This window comes from Quercus lobata, chromosome 8, assembly GCF_001633185.2.
Source record: "Quercus lobata isolate SW786 chromosome 8, ValleyOak3.0 Primary Assembly, whole genome shotgun sequence".
Lineage (NCBI taxonomy): Eukaryota > Viridiplantae > Streptophyta > Magnoliopsida > Fagales > Fagaceae > Quercus > Quercus lobata.
The window spans coordinates 56,011,719-56,024,593 of NC_044911.1; the positions used below are offsets into that span (position 1 = coordinate 56,011,719).

Consider the following 12,875-nt stretch of genomic DNA (forward strand, 5'->3'; position numbering starts at 1 on the left):
TACTTGTTACTATAGATAAGATTCTCCTAGTATTACCCACATATCCTAAGTCTCCAACTACTAGGCTGCATCCTAATGACAGTTACTATAGATAAGATTCTCCGATTATGCGCTACCATTATATTAGTACTTGTTACTATAATTACCAAGTATTGTTAATACCTACTCCCCATCTATATGATAGGATTGGTTTTCCTCCAATGTTTTTGTGAATTGGTTGTATCTGGAAACGACATGTGTCTTAAAATAACCACATTTTAGCTTGGTATGCCATTTGGTGTTTTTGGACAGAAGCCTCTCCCATGCTTAAATGATATGGAAGGGGCTTTGATGTGTTTGGTTAGCGAGAATGATTTTCATAAATTGATGGCAAGAACTTATCAATTTTATAATGATTTTTTAATAAAAAAAATTGTGGTATTAATACTATAGTGCCCGCATGCCACCAAGCAAAATCACTAATAAGACTTTTAGTTTATTAAAACATAAGAATTCCTACAACATTTTGGATCGGATTGAACTTGGTATGTCTCACAAAAAAGCGAACCAAAAAAAAGAATAGAGAAGGTTGGCAGCCAAAGCTGCTTTCATAGGATTATCAATTACTATGTGAAATCTAGGAATTAGTCTTTTTTTTTCTTGCTCTGAAGAATAGGTCAATTAAATCATCCACTTTTACAGGGACATATGAGAAAAGAGAGACCATACAACTATTTTCATTGACATCCTAGAGTTCCCACAAGTCGCGTCATTGAAAAATTCTACCAAGCTCTGTTGATTGACCATTAAGATTTTTGTTCCAACAGGAGAATTCGTTTCTCCTATTTTTTTTTTTCATTCAACAAAATTGTAGAGTGAGACATTCTCTCTATTTTTATTTTTGGGGTGAAATGGATGAGTTTTTTGGTGGGATGGATGGTAGGTTTAGAGTCTCTTTAACAGACTCGACAATGATGTGCATTGTGCACCAAGCAATGGATAAAGCACATGAGAAAGTAAAATCCAAAGAAGGTGTTGTGGAGCGCTTGAATGAGATATCAAAATTCTACGAGTTGGCGGTAATGCAGTTAGAAGGATGTCTGAAGTTTGTGCAAGATGAGACAGACAACTGCGTACTTGACAGCGATCAGGAGGAGGTGCTCGCGGACTTAACAAAAATTAGAGACCGCCTTCAAGGACGTCTTAAGGAGTCGGAGCTAGCTATTTCAGAAAAGGACAGAGAGTTAACAGAGAGAATGGAAAATGAATTGAAGCTTAATCAAGCATTGGAACTAAAAGAAAGAGAATTGGTTTCGTTGCGGGCTAAACTTGAGCTTGAAAGAAAGAAGAGTGAAGGGATTGAGGAGTTTGTTCTTGGGGATGAAGATAGAGATGGTGAATTTTGTGAACTGAAGCATTCAGTGGATCAACAGGTACGGAATATCAAACAAAAACTTGGGCCTGATTACAAATTAATAGGTGAAGAAAGAAATAGAGGTATTGACAACAAAAAGATTGAACAAATGGGCTTAGACATAGATATGTTGAAGGAAACTTTAGACCTTGCTTTTGCAAAGATGCAAAGTGCTATTTTTTTGTCACGGATGGGGCCAATAGAGCAGCAATGGAGGTGGTCTATAGAGAAAGATACAATTTATGTGTTGATTAAAGGGTTAATGAGGAATTTCCAAGAGAGTTTTGAAACAAAAGTGAAGAAGCAAGTTCTTATTGGCTTGAATGAGCATTGGTCTGATTTGATGAATGAAGTTGCAAGCTTGCGCTGTGAACTCGAGCCACTTTGTAGTCAAAATGACATGCAGGGGAGTAGTGTTAAGGCACATAATGCTTCAGCCGCTCCATCACTTGCAGGAGGCAATAAAATTTCTAATGTAGAAGGAGAAAAGTCTTCACCTGAAAATGAATGCAATAGAACACGAAAATCCTCCTTGAAAGTTGAAGAGGCAGATCATAAGGAAAAGCGTACTGAGAAGGAACAAGAAGTGGATGAAAGTCACCATGTGGCTAAGATGATAAAAAATCATGAGTCTTTTATTCAGAAAAAAAGTGAAGAGCTGAATTGGCTTAAGCGAGAAATTCTTCGAGAAAAAGAGTTTTCATTCAGGAGAGAAAAGGACACTCAAAGCCTGAAAAGAAGAATCCAAGAAGTTGTTGTGAGATTGGACAATTTAATGGATTGGAATACTAAGCTGGGAAAAACTTTAGGCTACCATGAAGCTGCACATGGGGATGAGAATTTTCTTGAGAAGAGGGAATTACAATTTCGAGAGAACACTGATAATTTGGCAGATGTCTGGGAGAAGATTGATAGAGTTACAGTTTCTTATGTATTACGGGAAGAGCAACGAAATGAGATATGGAGGCTAAGACAAGACAAAGAAGATGCATATTTGCAAACCATGATAATGGAGGAGATCCATATTACCCTTCTCAAAGGTTTAATGAAAGAAGTTAACATTGAATCATACTACTATGATTTAGAGAACTTGATACGCGAGGACATATATAAAGACGTGTTCAGGGAAATGGTAAGGCAGTGGAATGAGAACTTTGAAAGTGACAAAATTGATGCCCAGATTAGAAAAGAGATATTTTTCATCGTCTTTAGCGAGGCATTGAAGAATTATGGTTCAAATCATGACTTTGCATTATTGGAGTTTCAAGATATCGGGGCTGTTAGTAATTTGGTAGAAGACTCAACATCTACTAACAAGTTATTTAGTATAGAGGGTGCTGTAGGGGAGGATTTACAGGCAGCCTTGTTCGGGGGAATTTTTAAAGAACAAAGCAAATGCGCAGAAGGTTATATCACTGAAAGCTTGAATAGAGAAGAGATATATAGGGTAGTCTTTAGTGAAACCATCAAAAGCATTGTTAGCACTGCCAATACCAGGGAGTTTTTCCTAAGTGCAGAAAGTCTTGTAAAGGAGGATGTCTGTATGCTTTTATTTAGGGAGATGGTGAAGGAATTGAAGATGGGCATAGACGCATATAATATGGAGAGTCTAATATGGGAAGACATATTTAAGTTTGTCACTGTAGAGGCAGTGAAAGATGCCTTTGTCTTGCATAGAGAAGATGAGTCCCGAATTCAAGACAATCTCAATGGAGACATGCTCTCTCCTAATGGGATATATAATGATCTACAGGATACTGGAGAGGGGAATTTAATGCAACAACTAGATTCTCTATCACAATCTTTTCAGTTGGAGGAAAATCTGATGCTAAGTGCAAGTTCTGAATTAAAGGAATACACTACACAGCTTGACCTTTTGGGCTTGAAAAGTGAAGAGATAGATGGGCATCAGATATTTGAAGAGTTTCCAATTGATGAGGAACACACTTTCAGTTCAGTAAGCGGTAAGCTAGAGAAGGCCTTGCAACAATTGGTCTCGAGTAAGTCACTATTAGGTGAATTGGGATCTTGTTTAGGTGTTGGCATTGGTGATTTAGAAGAGGGTCATGATCAGATGACTCCTAGAGTTGGTGTTCAACATGTTGGACAGCCCTCCTTTCACTCTTTAAAAGATAATGAAGAGGAGCAGTTAGATACACCAGTTTCTATCTTATCACCTCTCCTGGGATTTATGCAAGCGCTAGTGGATTTTGAGCACAAGGTACACAAAAATTTAAGGATGAACATTCTGAGGTACTTCACTTATTCATGAACTTATATCATTGTAAACCATAATATTGATAGTGGCCTTTTGGTGTTGAGAATTTTATGAATTGTTTCTGACTGCAACTTGGAAATCATAGTGGTTTTTAAAATTGCTTTCTAGTTTATACTTTCTGGTGTAAGTTTAGCATATGAAAGTCATGAGATTATAAATTTAAACAGATTACTTCCTTCTCCTATATCACTAATCACAGTAAAACATATATGTTTTTTTTTTTATAGGTTTTCTGTTTTCCTACTAGCTTGAGGAGAATAAAACTTCTTAGCACATAACTATGACATGCATCTAATCCTTTTTATTGTATGTGATCACATTATATTATCTTTCCAAATCAGATGTACTTTTTTTTTGACTAATTAGGCTGCTGTAATACTTATTTATAGGTTGGAAGAAGTGAAGTACAATTTAGATCCGCTTATTGGGCTAGTGGCCTCTTTGAGAAATAAGGAATTGCTTTACCGGAAGGCCTTTTTTAGGAAATGCCAGAATCTGCAGAAGGCTGAAGTTGAGGTTCTGAAATACAATCATGTTCCTCACATTATTTGTTCATCCTTAACATGTTGGTAGAAACAATCATGCTGAGTCAGCCAGTTTGTCTTCTATTTTATTGAGAATTCAACATGTAAAGTTGATTTTCTATATAGATGTCCTGAAGATCTTCCTTGAATCTGTTGTTATGCACGTTTGCCTAAAAATCTTACTTCTTTGTCTTGGGGTATAGGTAGATTTGCTAGGTGATCAAGTGGATGTCCTTCTAGGCCTACTTGAGAAGATATACACAACACTGCAGCACTATTCACCAGCTTTGCAGCAGTACTTTGAGGTAACATTCTTATTAGGTCTTATTTCACCGTATAGTAATGTTTTGTCTTTCAATGGAACATTATTTTTCATTCCAAAAAAAAGATAATGTCACATTATTTGTATATATTTCATTTAATCATCTTTGTGCTTGGATGGGGTGATTTGAACTCTAGACCTCTCTATTGGAAATACCAAGAGGTGTTCGTTGAGTTACAAGGCTCTTGACATCTAACTTTTGTTTTTATGAGGTAATCATTGGGTGCATAATGGTTCTAATTTTTTATTGGTAATTGTTCTGTTCTCTTCCCACAGGTCTCTGACATTTTGAATTTGATTAAGAAGGAACTAACTGGAAGAGCTGTTCATATATCCAATTAGTAAGATTAGAATTGTCCATCTCTACTCTCTAAAACAATTCCATGATACTTGCCATCATATATATAGAAGGGGAAATTTTTATGGATTAAAAAAAAAAAACGTAGCTATATTTTTTATATCAAATTGTTCCTTTGCACAACAGAACATGTCTGCAAAAACATAGCAAAACTATACCAATGACGTGCATCTATACAAATCATCCATAATATAACAATCCAATAATATCATGTGAAAGGTTGATAGGATCAATTCTAACAAAAGAATATAAAATAGAATCATGTGACGTTTACTTATTTTATTATTTCATTGATGACTTGGTATAATTGTTACAAAAGATATTTTTTGCGCACATTGTATATCATGAATCACATCAGTCTTTCCAAAAAAAAAAAAAAGGAGTAAAGCTACTTATCAAACACTTTTCTCATTTCCCAAAAGTCAAAAAGAACAACAAGGAGACATCAATTTTTTTCACAGCTAGAAAAAAGGGTTGGCCAGTTAAATTCACACAGGCCTGCAAGCCTTTTCTGTTTGGAAGTCCTGAAACTGAGTGTACGATAATGATATGATAAGCTAGCTGGCAAACCATACAGAGTCTTCCATTTCATATTTAACCGGCGTAATACACTATATATCCTCCAAGAATAACCCAAGAGAGAAAATCCAAAGACCTTTATATCTGTCACTCTATTGGGACGTTTAAACTCATAGGTACCTCCGCTGATTTCTTGTTCTATCACACACACACGTATATATATATATATATATATATACATAGCTATATGTATACTCTCCAAATTAAACTCATTCTCATATGTACATTTAAATATTTTTTTTTTTTACTGTCATGGCAGGACTCTGTAAACTGTGTTTCATTTCTATTCTTCTACTGCTTCTCTTCCCTGACTTCAACACTTGTTTGAACGCTGCATCGCCACCCTCTTTACAGCCTGTATATGCTCCAGTGCCAACTCCAACACCCTCTTCACTGCCAACAATTGTTCCACCTCAGTCTCCTCCTCCGCCTACAAATATTAATGTTCCACCTCCTACAACACAAGGCTCTTCTTCTTCTTCTTCTAGAGGACTGAATGGTGGACAGAAGGCAGGAATAGCGATTGGAGTGATGTCTGCAGCAGGAGCTTTGTTTTTGGGAGGGCTTGTGTACAAGAAACGGCGTTCTAATATAAGAAGAGCCAAGTTTGGAGTTGTAGCCAGGAGACACAGTTCTTTGAGGTTGCAGGGGATTCTTATAATTTCTTTTGTTTTCAGTTTTTGCCTTCTTCGGTTGTTTAAACCTTTAAAGTAATTACTGTATCAATAATGATTGACTTCATTGTTGAGTTAAACGATAAAATCATTTGAGCTTAAATGGTTTAAACTTTTGGATGAAATGCTAATAGATGACAGTATCAAGGTATATTTAGAGCGCGTTTGGATAGGCTGTTGCGAAAACGTGAGTTGTGTTTTAAAATGGTGTTTCAAGAAAAGCAGCGGCCTGGGTTTTGGGCATTTTAAAACTATGCTGCATTAGTCCGTCTGGTAACTAAGTTTGAGTAAGGTATTTTGGATATTTTTGATATACGTATGGGTGAAAAAGTGTGTTAAAAAATATGTAAGTGTATTTAAAATGTGAAATAGTTAGTTAGAACTCACAAAACAAACGGGCCCATTCTACTGCTGCTTCTCTTACCCAACTTCAACACTTCATTTAGAGCCTTCCATAGCTGGCTCAGCTTTGAATATATATAATTTTTTTTAATTATTTTTTTTAAGAATACTAAGTATTTTAACACACACGAAAATAGAGAAGACGGTTTTTTTAAAGAAATTTACAGTGATGTATATCTAAAATGGTTTTTTTTTTTGTTTTTTTTTGAGAAAGTAAAAGGGCCTATTGATTATTTAGTTAGAAGAATAGTAAATATATATATAATAGAATAATAAGTACGCTCTTTATTTGATGAGTAAACCTTAGGTCCAATATATTTGATTCTCTATTTTTTTTTTTTTTTTTGGTTTGAGTAAAAATTAGATTCTCTAATTGACTTTAAATACTTGATCGTTTTTTTAATTAATTATTCTTGAAAAGATCACCATTCTTATCTTATTAGTCAATGCAACTAAATGTTTGAATTCAATTGAAAAACCTATTGTACTGTACCTAAGTTTTACCCTTATTTTATCTATGGATTATGGAAAAACCAATTAAAATATTTAGCCTTTTCAATTTCAAAAAGAAAAAATTCAAATAATTTAGACACCAAAACTAGGTTTTATAATAGAGAAGTGCTACTACGTCCATAACATTTTTATAACATATTATAAGTAGTAAGTTGTTATTGGTTTTAATTTGAATCCACAACTTAATTACTTTTTTGTTCACCCATAACAACCTCTCACTTAAAATTTATTATGAAAATGTTGTGGACATGGCATTTCTCTTTACAATAATATGGAATGTGATTTTCTAATGAATTCTTTAATGCTATACATTAAAAGAAAAATTATTGCAAAATTTAATACATAATCAATCATAGATAATTTCAAGATTTAAAAAAAGAGTGATGCTACAGTCACAAACTATTTTATACAATTTTTTAAAAATATTGATGTGGTCAACCTCTTTTTGGTTTTCATTAAGCTCATAATTAATATAACTTTTTCATTTACCAATAATCTCTTATCACATCAACAGTTATAAATTTTTTTGTAAAATAGTTTATATCTCTAGCATTATTCTTAAAAAAAAAAGTTTAAGTGCCAGCTTAATAGATGTTTAAGTTAAAATGTATTAATTAAGGGACAATAATTTTGTATATTTTCTTTTGTTTATTTTCTTACTAATATTCAATAGATATTCATTTTAATTTTCATGTATTAATTTAGCTTTGAATGCTACTATAATTCTTATTCTTGAATGATGAATTTTTTCGCCTGATAAAATCATGGTTCCATGATCTATCCATGCAGCTAGGAGAGCGTTTCTTTGAGGTTGCGAGGGGTTCTTATTTGTTTTCAATTTTTGGAGCTGTTTGAAGCAATGTTTGGCTGTTTTAATTTGCTTTGATTCTGATACCAATTTGTTTGCCAAGCAGTGCGCTGAGGTTTCAAACTAAAATGAGATTAAACATAAGAATCAAACTTGGTTTTTGATTGATCACAAAACTAACATTTCCTGATCTAATTCAAATTTCAAGGCATAAAATAGGTGTCTTCTGAGTTCTGACTCAAAACCAGGGTAAAGCTTCAACCTTGTTGGGAAAATTAAAATCCTCCTTAAGGTTGGATCAAAATAAAATTTGGTGCAACTATTAGTAATTTTGTGGTAGGCTTGGGCTTTTCGTTGTAATTCATTTGGGCCTCTCCTTCTCTTGTAAATGGCAGGATGTACTTGGACATCTATTATCTTTAATTCTTTATCTGATTAAATTTATATGAAAAAGGAAATAATCTTAACCCTTTTTTTAATTATAGAAAATAAGAATTTTAGTCATTATTAACTTATAAATTGTGTAGTGTATACATCATCAGTCAAAATAGCAAAAAAAAAAAAGTGGACAAATCCTTTAATAATACATGTCACAATATTTTTATAACACTAGGATATGCCAATTAAATTCAAAATATTTTGCAGTGTCAGAAAATACTTTGAGAATTGAGATGCCAAATAAAGCAGCCTCTCTATTCCCACATTTAGGATTTAGCAACAAAACTCAACTGCCAACTATAACGTACCTGCCAAGTATATTGGAGGAGGATTTGCTGCAACATTGTATGTAGAAATTGCTGCACATGATTGGCTTAATTCATAATTTGATGTCACTTCTCTTCGGCTGCCACCTTACCCTATATGCCGCAACTGCAGATACGGTTTAATTCATCATTTGATGTCACTTCTCTTTGACTACCACCTTACCTTATATGCTGCAACGGCAGATACAAGGTTTTTTAATTTTTTATATTCACTTAAATTTTCCCCCTTTCTATCATCATGTGAATGACTATGATCTATTTTCCTACGTGTAGATCCCAGAAATTTATTAATTTACACAAGTCAAATTTTTCGTAAATAAAGCTTTCGCCGTAATAAGTACTTTTTGTAACTCTTAATGATGACTTCGTTCCTAAAAATTGCTTACTAAGACGAACCTTTTCGCCTTATTAGCTTCCTTATAAAGTTTGTCATTACAAGTTCCCTGGGTAGTTACGTTTACTGTCTCCGGTTGGTCGAGAAAAGGTTCAAATAAGCTTTCAAACACATCGCAATTCTGCTTTCCATTCTTCACCACCAAACACTGTTTCTCAAGGTATGTCTCTCTCTCTCTCTCTCTCTAACACTTTGCCTGAATTTGTCTCTTAATTCTCACATCTGCCTTTGCTACTGATCACTTCTTAATATTATCATTTACTAATCTTAGATCTTTGATTAAAGGTTTAAACTTTTTTTCTGATCCCATGATATGAATATTTAGTTATTGAATCTAAAGATGAATTAAGGGCTATATTCATGTTTACTAGACACTTTAGAAAATGGGGTTTGGAGAAAAATTCAACCTTTAACATTCTTTAGTGACAAAAAAAAACTTAATGGGCAGTTTGGACCCAGATTTGATTGATAGGTTATCTCTCTTTTGTAAAATGTGTTATATTGAAAGTGGGTTATTTGTGGATGATCATATGAGGTGATGTTTAAGATTGTTAGTTAGATCGGTGAAAATGCAAAATGAGTTTTTGATTAGATACAAATTTCATTAGTTGTAGACTTGTAGTTATCAGAATTTGCAAAATGGGTTAGGCTTATGAAATGCTTGTGGATCTCTTTAGCTTCCTGTATAGTTAAATTTTGAATTCCTTGCCGGAACTATATGAGGCTGAGGATGCTGTTATACCCCAATAGATTTAGCTGTTTTTTTAAAAAAAAAAATTATGATTGAAATAATATTAAGTTAGAAATGTTGGCAAAAATACAAGTTTTTAGTTGTAGACATGAAAGCTCATCTAGTATTTATCAAGTAATGTACCAATTTGTCATGTTTTCTTTGTGGGTAATTTTCAATTTTTTGAGATTGAGTTTGTTAGACTAATGGTTCAATGATTAAATTCACCATTTCTAACAACATTACTTTCGAGACAGACAGTAATTTATTAGAGTTGATCTAGTTTTACTGAAAAATCACGTCATGTTAATTGGACTCAGTTTGTTTCTTTCTGGTTATTCCATATTTTAACTGTTGTAGTTTTTCTCTCTATGTACTGCATGAACACCATCAGGTTCAATAGCTTGCGAGCATTTAATAATTCCCCATTGCATTTTTTTTTTTTTTTTGGTCTTGATTAAAAACAGTAGCTTTTGAATATTTGGAGGTGGTGATTCACTTGATAGTTATGTGGGTTTAGACTTCTGCTAGTTTTCATTGACTCATTGGGCCTAAACTATTTTATAACCTTTGGATAGTTTGTTATGCCATGTTATTGCTTTATACTTGGTCCAGCTTACCAATGGTTCACCCTTTAGAATGCTAGAGTCAAGGTGATCCATCTTTTTCACGCCTCAATTAGCAGATGCACATAAAGAGGGGGATGTCCTATATTGTGGTTATGCATAAAATTAGAGGTGGGTTATGTTTCTGGAGCTGCTTCAAGAATCTGGTTACAGTCATGGGATCATGCTTGCTCATGAAACCAGTTTAAATCATGTAATTTTTTGCATTATGAGGATAATTCTGGAATGGTTACAATTTTAAGGCAACAATAATCATAACCTATTTTTAACAGAGTATGATATACCAATAATTGGCCTCTGATTTTGAATGTAAACGACCCTATGTGTATTTCCTTGAAAGAAGCTTATCAGCTTATTATTGTATTCTCATGCTATGAAATTTAAGTTCATCAATCGTATATCTATATATCAGTTTGGCTGCATTTAGCAAGTCTATCATGGAAGCCAACAGAGGACAAAATGGAATTCAACAACTGCTGGCTGCTGAACAAGAAGCTCAGCAAATTGTCAATGCCTCCAAAAATGGTAAATAATCTCTCCTTCTCTATACTAAATAATGGTATGCTTGTACTTGTATGGTTTCTGATATTTAGGGTTTACATGCACATGCTTAGTGACACATTCTAGATATTTGGTTAATGGGAGAAAGTGGGTAAATGGAACTGCTGGCAGAATAGTGAGCTAATGATGTTTGCCTGGCTCTGGCTGAGTTCAAATTAGTGTGTTTGAGTGGACAGGATATACCAAAGTATCTGGGAATTGTGTCTTGGAGCAATATCTTCCCAATGTGTTGAGACTACAAGTCCTATTATTATTTTCTTGCACACGTAAGATTTTTTTAGAGTTATATTAAAATATAGTGTCATGAGTTGAATTGTCATGACCATGAAACCATGTTTTGGCATTACAGTAAGATTTGATAACATGATCATGTGGGTGCTCACACAAATTTAAACAAAACAATTTAGCATTCACCCGACTAGCTGAGATTAGCCATATAAATCCTTTTCCACCAATTAGTACCATTTGGTCGCATGTTTCTGTCAAGTCATAGGGAATAATGTTTCTTATTTACATTTTACTGCCATGATCCAATTCCACATCTTGTTCACTGTTGCTCATCTTTCCCATGCTTTGAATTGAATTCAAATGACTCCTCTAATTCTCTTTAGATGGCATTACACCAACAGTTGACATTGTTAAATGTTTATTACATGTTAATTTAAAAAAAAATTTGCACAGAAACCTAAGTTTTGGACTGGACATGGAAGATGATGTGCATGTGTCTATTTATGTATGCTCTAGTTTAGTGCTGAAACACTGGTACTTATTATACCCCCTTTCTTTTTCTCTTTCTTTTTCTTTTTCCAGCTAAATTGGCCAGATTGAAACAGGCCAAAGAAGAGGGTGATAAGGATATTGCTGAATTTCGTGCACAGATAGAACGTGAGTTTCAGAGAAAGGTTGCAGAGGTAAGTGTAACAACAAAGTAAGGGAAATTGATTGTTAAAATCCATTCACATGAGAGTAATAGTTGATTAACTTCAACAACTGGTTTCAAATCTCAGCTGCCAAATTTGATTCATCAGTGAGTCCAACTTAAACCTCTGATATTTTCAAAAAATTGATGTGGTTGTATGCCAGACACTTTTGTTGCTTACAGTGGGTATTTTGTGATCATTGAATATCATGAAAAGCTTCAGTCTGTGGGCAAATCTCCATAACTTCTATTTCTATAAATGGATATGCCTTTGACTAATATAAATTCCTCCTTTTGTCTCCATCCAAATTGTCCTTTAATTTTCTTTTCCTTACTTTTAGCCAAAGTCTTCCCAAGTTTTGTCGTCATACACAAGTGATAACTTAAATCTAGATTTCTCCGGATTGTTTGTATGATGTGGGTGAACTCTAGAATTCTAATGCGCATCTGTGGTTCTATTTAAGTGTTATTGATGTGGTAATTGGAATTTTTTTCATGTATTGTCAAACAGAGTAGTGGGGATTCAGGTGCTAATGTGAAGCAGCTTGAACAAGAAACAGAGACAAAGATCCATCACCTGAAGACAGAGGCTGCAAGGATATCCTATGATGTCGTACAGATGCTTCTGAAGCAGGTGACCACTGTGAAGAACTAAACTCCTGGAAATGCTTGGTGGGTGCTTGGATGTTCTCGCTTTTTCCAGACTTTACTATTTGGAATTCGTTTGGTGGCAGTAACATTGTGTGTATTTCCTATGGCAGATATATTTATGACGTTTATTAGTTGATTATATACCTTTTAAAATAAGCAATTCACTTTGTGCTCTTATTTTATCAGTGCTCAATGCTATATGTCTCTGAGTAGCAGTTCTATTTGCACTCTTGGAATGTACTTCTAATAGTTTGCATATTGGCTTAGATGTGATTATTGTAACATTTTTTGATGGCTTTGGCCACTAATAAAAGTAATGTTGGTGAAATAGTTAATGGAGAAGAGACTATCATTTATCAAATTTATGAAATTCAGTGTT

At 33.9% G+C, this 12,875-nt stretch overlaps 3 protein-coding genes across 3 annotated transcripts; all 3 read left to right on the forward strand.

Annotated features, from left to right (window-relative positions):
- The first annotated feature begins 910 nt into the window (after positions 1-910).
- Positions 911-5,793, forward strand: LOC115958267 (WPP domain-associated protein). Its single transcript, XM_031076676.1, has 5 exons — positions 911-3,646; positions 4,061-4,187; positions 4,399-4,500; positions 4,794-4,858; positions 5,714-5,793. Coding segments are annotated over exons 1-5 (3,030 nt in total). The 5' UTR covers position 911; the 3' UTR covers positions 5,715-5,793.
- Positions 5,700-6,203, forward strand: LOC115958268 (proline-rich receptor-like protein kinase PERK2). The gene has a single exon (XM_031076677.1). The coding sequence runs from the start codon at positions 5,707-5,709 to the stop codon at positions 6,166-6,168; it is 462 nt and encodes a 153-aa protein (XP_030932537.1). The 5' UTR covers positions 5,700-5,706; the 3' UTR covers positions 6,169-6,203.
- Positions 6,204-8,989: 2,786 nt separating this feature from the next.
- Positions 8,990-12,857, forward strand: LOC115955673 (V-type proton ATPase subunit G-like). The gene is made up of 4 exons (XM_031073911.1): positions 8,990-9,169; positions 10,778-10,890; positions 11,737-11,837; positions 12,357-12,857. The coding sequence occupies exons 2-4, from the start codon at positions 10,803-10,805 to the stop codon at positions 12,498-12,500; spliced, it is 333 nt and encodes a 110-aa protein (XP_030929771.1). The 5' UTR covers positions 8,990-9,169; positions 10,778-10,802; the 3' UTR covers positions 12,501-12,857.
- The last annotated feature ends 18 nt before the right edge of the window (positions 12,858-12,875 follow it).

Bases quoted from the DNA above. Each gene is read 5' to 3' on its own strand.
- LOC115958267 (XM_031076676.1), top strand. From the start codon at position 912: ATGGATGGTAGGTTTAGAGTCTCTTTAACAGACTCGACAATGATGTGC. The intron at 3,647-4,060 runs GTACTTCACTTA...ACTTATTTATAG, and splicing joins TTAAGGATGAACATTCTGAG to GTTGGAAGAAGTGAAGTACA. The intron at 4,188-4,398 runs GTTCTGAAATAC...CTTGGGGTATAG, and splicing joins TGCAGAAGGCTGAAGTTGAG to GTAGATTTGCTAGGTGATCA.
- LOC115958268 (XM_031076677.1), top strand. From the start codon at position 5,707: ATGGCAGGACTCTGTAAACTGTGTTTCATTTCTATTCTTCTACTGCTT.
- LOC115955673 (XM_031073911.1), top strand. From the start codon at position 10,803: ATGGAAGCCAACAGAGGACAAAATGGAATTCAACAACTGCTGGCTGCT. The intron at 10,891-11,736 runs GTAAATAATCTC...TTCTTTTTCCAG, and splicing joins TGTCAATGCCTCCAAAAATG to CTAAATTGGCCAGATTGAAA. The intron at 11,838-12,356 runs GTAAGTGTAACA...ATTGTCAAACAG, and splicing joins TTCAGAGAAAGGTTGCAGAG to AGTAGTGGGGATTCAGGTGC.